This window comes from Camelina sativa, chromosome 13 (assembly GCF_000633955.1).
Source record: "Camelina sativa cultivar DH55 chromosome 13, Cs, whole genome shotgun sequence".
NCBI lineage: Eukaryota > Viridiplantae > Streptophyta > Magnoliopsida > Brassicales > Brassicaceae > Camelina > Camelina sativa.
In genome coordinates, this window is record NC_025697.1 from 18043956 (window position 1) to 18049838 (window position 5883).

A 5883-nucleotide genomic window follows, 5' to 3' on the forward strand; every position below is an offset into this window, starting at 1 on the left:
AATAGTCGTCATATTTCACGACTATTTAACGACAACCTAGCGACAATGTTCTGTCTAAATGACGACTACATAACGACAATTTTGTTTTAGAAAATAATAAAATTAACTGGTTATTACTGTTTTGTAATCCTGATATTAATCCTGAAATTAATGAAATGGAGGACAAACATAATATACAAGTCCAAAATCTAATGAAAACACATTATATAAATAACCATAATTTTATTGAAACCAGAAAATACATTAGTCCAAAACAGAAATCAAACCAAAACCAAAGAGAGAAAGAGTTTATAACACATACAAACTGAACAAAAGAACTTGGTTCATGAGTTAAGAGAATATAGGAACCATATTGGAGTTGATCATGTTGTTGGTGAATGTTGATTGTCCTCCTCAGCTGATTGAGAGGCTATAAACTCCAGGTAGGCTGGATTAGTGTCGCGCGTAAACTTTGCCATCAACGACAACTCTTTGATCTCATTCTTTTGCTCAGCCACAAGGAGAGAAGTCTCTTTTTCTCGAGCAGTCTCTTTTTCTTGAGCAGCAGCTTCAGCATTGAGAGTCGCCTGAATTTCAATTTGTCGTTGGGCTTCCTTGAGTTGCTCTTGCAATGTAAGAAAGGCTTCGGTTTGTGATTGTTGCTTGCCCTTGCCAAGATTAGCTTTGAGGCTTCCAAGACCATAAGGAGTTCCTCGTGAATCCTTCTCAGTGCACTGTTTTTACCAAAAAGAAAAACTGTAAATAAAGAGCAAAACAAATTCATGATCGAATAGAAATGGTACTTTACCTCAAGGAAGATGGCAGTACATTCATCGGTGGTGAGCTCTCGACGGTGTGAAGTACCATCTGAAAGGCTTGAATCTGCCTCAAGCTCAGCCATCTTCTCCTGCAACTTCTGCTGATAAGCTTGATGAATTTTCTCTGCCTTGCCATCCACATAAGAACCATCCGGCTTTGTATGTGTTTTGAAAAAAACTTCACCCATACTGACCTCTCTTCCCAACTCTTCTTCCTACAATGTTACAAAATAAAGAATGGTTATGAAAGTGTTTAAAGATAGAAAGGATATAAATGTAACTAACAAATTAGAAATGACTTAACCAGATCATCTTGGATTTCTCTATATGACTTGGGTCCTGATAAGTGGATGTGAGGACCTAGACCATTACGGTCAGACAAACGACATTTGGAATAGGTTGAACTCCTTTGTTGTTGTTCTTCAGTATCCCAATTATCAACCATCTCTTGCCAGAGAGTACCTTCAATCCATGAAGGTTTAATTCGAGACGTCTTTGCATCGCTAACCATGCCCTTCATCCGACGGTTACAGATGGTGTTGAAATGTTCTTGAACGGTTCCTGTTATCAATGGATCCCAAGTGTGAGTTTTCTACATAACAAAAGAGATTGAAAGCAACGAGATTGAAACTTTCAATCAGACAAACCAATTTAAAGCAACAAAAGAATTCAATCCGCAAACTATGAGAACCAAAGACATCCTAAGTATGACAAACCACTTGCTTGCACCAAACCAAAGCAATTAAATCGAATTCTACATCAAACCAAAGCTAGAAACATTACCAAGTCGTCTTCTCCAACTGTATGGGAGAGAGAACAGTCGTAAACTTCTCACGGCCAGGCATCATTAGCAGGGCAGTTAGAGATTGCATTGGCTCATCCTGGAGTTGAGGCTCGTAGTTGTTACCGGGAGAAGACGGTTGTTGACTATGACCATGAGAGTGCTGCGTTGGAGATAGCAGATGATCCTCTGGCATGTGAGCAGTATTGTTCTGAACCTCAGGTGTCGAAATGGGCGGATCAGGAACTTGATTGGCTGAGTTCTGGAAAAGCGTCTGTGGCGGTGGGAAGTTCCGGAAATGTTGTTGCTCTTGGGGCGTGAACGGGGAAGGAATTCGAGCCGTTGGCGTGAAATTGTACTGAGGTGGAAGAGGGTTGGGTCTTCTAACGACGGGTGGGGGTTGGTTAGAGGGTCCGGCTCTCTGAGAAAGGTTGGGTGCAACCTTTCTCTTTTTGGTTTTCTTAACAGCAGGATTCGACGACATAGAAGATGGATCGATTGAGGAAGAAGGAGATGAATCGAAGAAGGTTTAGGGTTAGGGTTAGATTGAGAAAGAAGGATGATGTATCGAAGAAGGTAGATTGAAGAAGAAGGAGATGGATCGAATTGATGGATTGATTTAGGGTTAATGGAAGAAGGAGATGAGGAAGTGAGGAAGAAGGAGAGATCGAATGTTTTAGGTTTAGGTTTAGGAATAGGTTTGTCTCAGATCGATTTTGATGGATCAGATCGAAATGTTGTTGGGCCCAAATTTCTTTTGCCCAAAATATAAGAGGAGTGTTACACAATATAACCAATACATTTTGTTTATATTCACAAAAAAGGATTTGGTTCAGATGGTTAATGTACCCTGATTAATATCATCAGACCTGGGTTCGAGTAACCCCAAAGTCAAATTGTTAAATTTTTTTTTATGACACAAAAAAAATTTATACTTATTGTATAAAACAATAATCTTAAAGAAATTAACAATGTCTTCCAAATGTTTATTAAACAGTAAATTATTTTACATATCTTATACATAATTTATTTTATATATCAGGGTTCTTTGTCATCTTCTTCTTCATCATCCGAAGACGATAAATTACACATAAATTCATCTTCAGGTTTCGCGTCTGCAACATCATAATCGAGATTTATTGGGTCTCCTTTTTCCAAATTGTCTACTATGACATCTTCAACTGTAGTGATCAATACATCATCATCAGTTTCTGTTTGCCAAAGAGTTGGTTCTCCAGAAATATTTCCCCTCGGATTTACTTTTAGAACATTGAGCCACAAATGCTTCGGTTTCTTTATGTATGGGTACAGAATATAACAAACTTGATGGGCTTGAGATGCTCTTTTGCAATCAACGTGTAAAGGTTACACATATTATATATAAAAGGTAATAGTGATAATATATAATTAATGTGGAAAATTATATACATACCTAGAATAAATGGTTCATATTTATTGTACTTTCTGGATGAAAGAACGTCTACAACGCCACCATTACTTCTGCGAGTGCCTCTACCAATAACAGGGTCATACCACTTGTACTTAAATAGTGTGATCTTCAACCCAAGCATCCCCTCATACTCAAGTTCTATGATATCAGTTAATGTCCCGTAGAAATCTGCAGCATCAGATGCGTTCACATAATTTTCACCTTTAAGAGAGACCCCATAGTTACATGTCTTTCGTCCAGNCCAAATTTCTTTTGCCCAAAATATAAGAGGAGTGTTACACAATATAACCAATACATTTTGTTTATATTCACAAAAAAGGATTTGGTTCAGATGGTTAATGTACCCTGATTAATATCATCAGACCTGGGTTCGAGTAACCCCAAAGTCAAATTGTTAAATTTTTTTTTATGACACAAAAAAAATTTATACTTATTGTATAAAACAATAATCTTAAAGAAATTAACAATGTCTTCCAAATGTTTATTAAACAGTAAATTATTTTACATATCTTATACATAATTTATTTTATATATCAGGGTTCTTTGTCATCTTCTTCTTCATCATCCGAAGACGATAAATTACACATAAATTCATCTTCAGGTTTCGCGTCTGCAACATCATAATCGAGATTTATTGGGTCTCCTTTTTCCAAATTGTCTACTATGACATCTTCAACTGTAGTGATCAATACATCATCATCAGTTTCTGTTTGCCAAAGAGTTGGTTCTCCAGAAATATTTCCCCTCGGATTTACTTTTAGAACATTGAGCCACAAATGCTTCGGTTTCTTTATGTATGGGTACAGAATATAACAAACTTGATGGGCTTGAGATGCTCTTTTGCAATCAACGTGTAAAGGTTACACATATTATATATAAAAGGTAATAGTGATAATATATAATTAATGTGGAAAATTATATACATACCTAGAATAAATGGTTCATATTTATTGTACTTTCTGGATGAAAGAACGTCTACAACGCCACCATTACTTCTGCGAGTGCCTCTACCAATAACAGGGTCATACCACTTGTACTTAAATAGTGTGATCTTCAACCCAAGCATCCCCTCATACTCAAGTTCTATGATATCAGTTAATGTCCCGTAGAAATCTGCAGCATCAGATGCGTTCACATAATTTTCACCTTTAAGAGAGACCCCATAGTTACATGTCTTTCGTCCAGCATCGTGATTCTCTGTATGAAACAAATAACCTCTTGTAAAATACATTGGCCATGTTTTAGCATTGTTTAAAGGTCCATAGACAATTTCTTTNATACTTATTGTATAAAACAATAATCTTAAAGAAATTAACAATGTCTTCCAAATGTTTATTAAACAGTAAATTATTTTACATATCTTATACATAATTTATTTTATATATCAGGGTTCTTTGTCATCTTCTTCTTCATCATCCGAAGACGATAAATTACACATAAATTCATCTTCAGGTTTCGCGTCTGCAACATCATAATCGAGATTTATTGGGTCTCCTTTTTCCAAATTGTCTACTATGACATCTTCAACTGTAGTGATCAATACATCATCATCAGTTTCTGTTTGCCAAAGAGTTGGTTCTCCAGAAATATTTCCCCTCGGATTTACTTTTAGAACATTGAGCCACAAATGCTTCGGTTTCTTTATGTATGGGTACAGAATATAACAAACTTGATGGGCTTGAGATGCTCTTTTGCAATCAACGTGTAAAGGTTACACATATTATATATAAAAGGTAATAGTGATAATATATAATTAATGTGGAAAATTATATACATACCTAGAATAAATGGTTCATATTTATTGTACTTTCTGGATGAAAGAACGTCTACAACGCCACCATTACTTCTGCGAGTGCCTCTACCAATAACAGGGTCATACCACTTGTACTTAAATAGTGTGATCTTCAACCCAAGCATCCCCTCATACTCAAGTTCTATGATATCAGTTAATGTCCCGTAGAAATCTGCAGCATCAGATGCGTTCACATAATTTTCACCTTTAAGAGAGACCCCATAGTTACATGTCTTTCGTCCAGCATCGTGATTCTCTGTATGAAACAAATAACCTCTTGTAAAATACATTGGCCATGTTTTAGCATTGTTTAAAGGTCCATAGACAATTTCTTTAACCCAAGTAGGAAATGGATTGGAGGCGTTCCAATAAGTAACCTGCATATAAGTCCCGTTATTTTAAATAATAACAATAAGTAAAATAGGTATATCACGAAAAATTATTTAACATACATATTGTTTAACCCATGAATGATATTCATCAGCTCTTTTCGCGGAGAGTTCTTTCTCGCTAAGTCCTGGATATTTTGCCGAAATATAATCCTCGAACATACTAAATATAGAAAGACCAGATCGCCACAAATGTATATGAGAAAATATAGTGGAATTAGATATCTTAAAATGTAAATAGTTTGTGACATGTAACTAATTATATACCTCTCAATTGGTTGAAAATAGTCACAATTCCGTAAAACATATGCGTGTGTGTAACGATAGTCATCACCTGAAAGCCATATTTCATTTATTTCTCCACTGGGATGGCCAACTTGAGTAAATATAGTGGGTACTCCAGGGACATGATATTCAAACGCGTCACCTTCATCAAATCTTGTTAACCCTGACCATAAAATTAAAAAATTATTATTATGACTATTAAATTAAATATCACTTTAAAAATATTCACTCTTAATTGCTCACCTTGATTTTGTTTGTATGTTCGCAGCAAAGTAGTGCTCAGAGAAATAAGCAATCTCGTCATTGATATATGATTCAACAATTGATCCTGCCGCATATCTTTTGTTCTTTGTTTTTCCTTTCAATTTTTTGAAAAACCTTTCAAAAGG

General features: G+C 35.7%; 2 protein-coding genes across 2 annotated transcripts; both read right to left on the reverse strand.

Annotated features, from left to right (window-relative positions):
• Nucleotides 244-1280, reverse strand: LOC104738351. Its single transcript, XM_019234800.1, has 3 exons — nucleotides 1102-1280; nucleotides 788-1012; nucleotides 244-713 (listed from the first exon to the last, which is right to left on the reverse strand). Exons 1-3 carry the CDS (start codon nucleotides 1240-1242, stop codon nucleotides 363-365), a joined length of 717 nt encoding a protein of 238 aa, XP_019090345.1. The 5' UTR covers nucleotides 1243-1280; the 3' UTR covers nucleotides 244-362.
• LOC109128373 (extensin-like) lies at nucleotides 1577-2062 on the reverse strand. Its single transcript, XM_019234584.1, has one exon. The coding sequence runs from the start codon at nucleotides 2060-2062 to the stop codon at nucleotides 1577-1579; it is 486 nt and encodes a 161-aa protein (XP_019090129.1).

Coding starts and splice junctions, on each gene's coding strand:
- LOC104738351 (XM_019234800.1), bottom strand. CDS start 1,242: ATGGTTGATAATTGGGATACTGAAGAACAACAACAAAGGAGTTCAACC. Junction 1,013..1,101: donor GAGAAATCCAAGATGATCTG/GTTAAGTCATTT, acceptor GTAACATTGTAG/GAAGAAGAGTTGGGAAGAGA. Junction 714..787: donor GTACTGCCATCTTCCTTGAG/GTAAAGTACCAT, acceptor TGGTAAAAACAG/TGCACTGAGAAGGATTCACG.
- LOC109128373 (XM_019234584.1), bottom strand. CDS start 2,062: ATGTCGTCGAATCCTGCTGTTAAGAAAACCAAAAAGAGAAAGGTTGCA.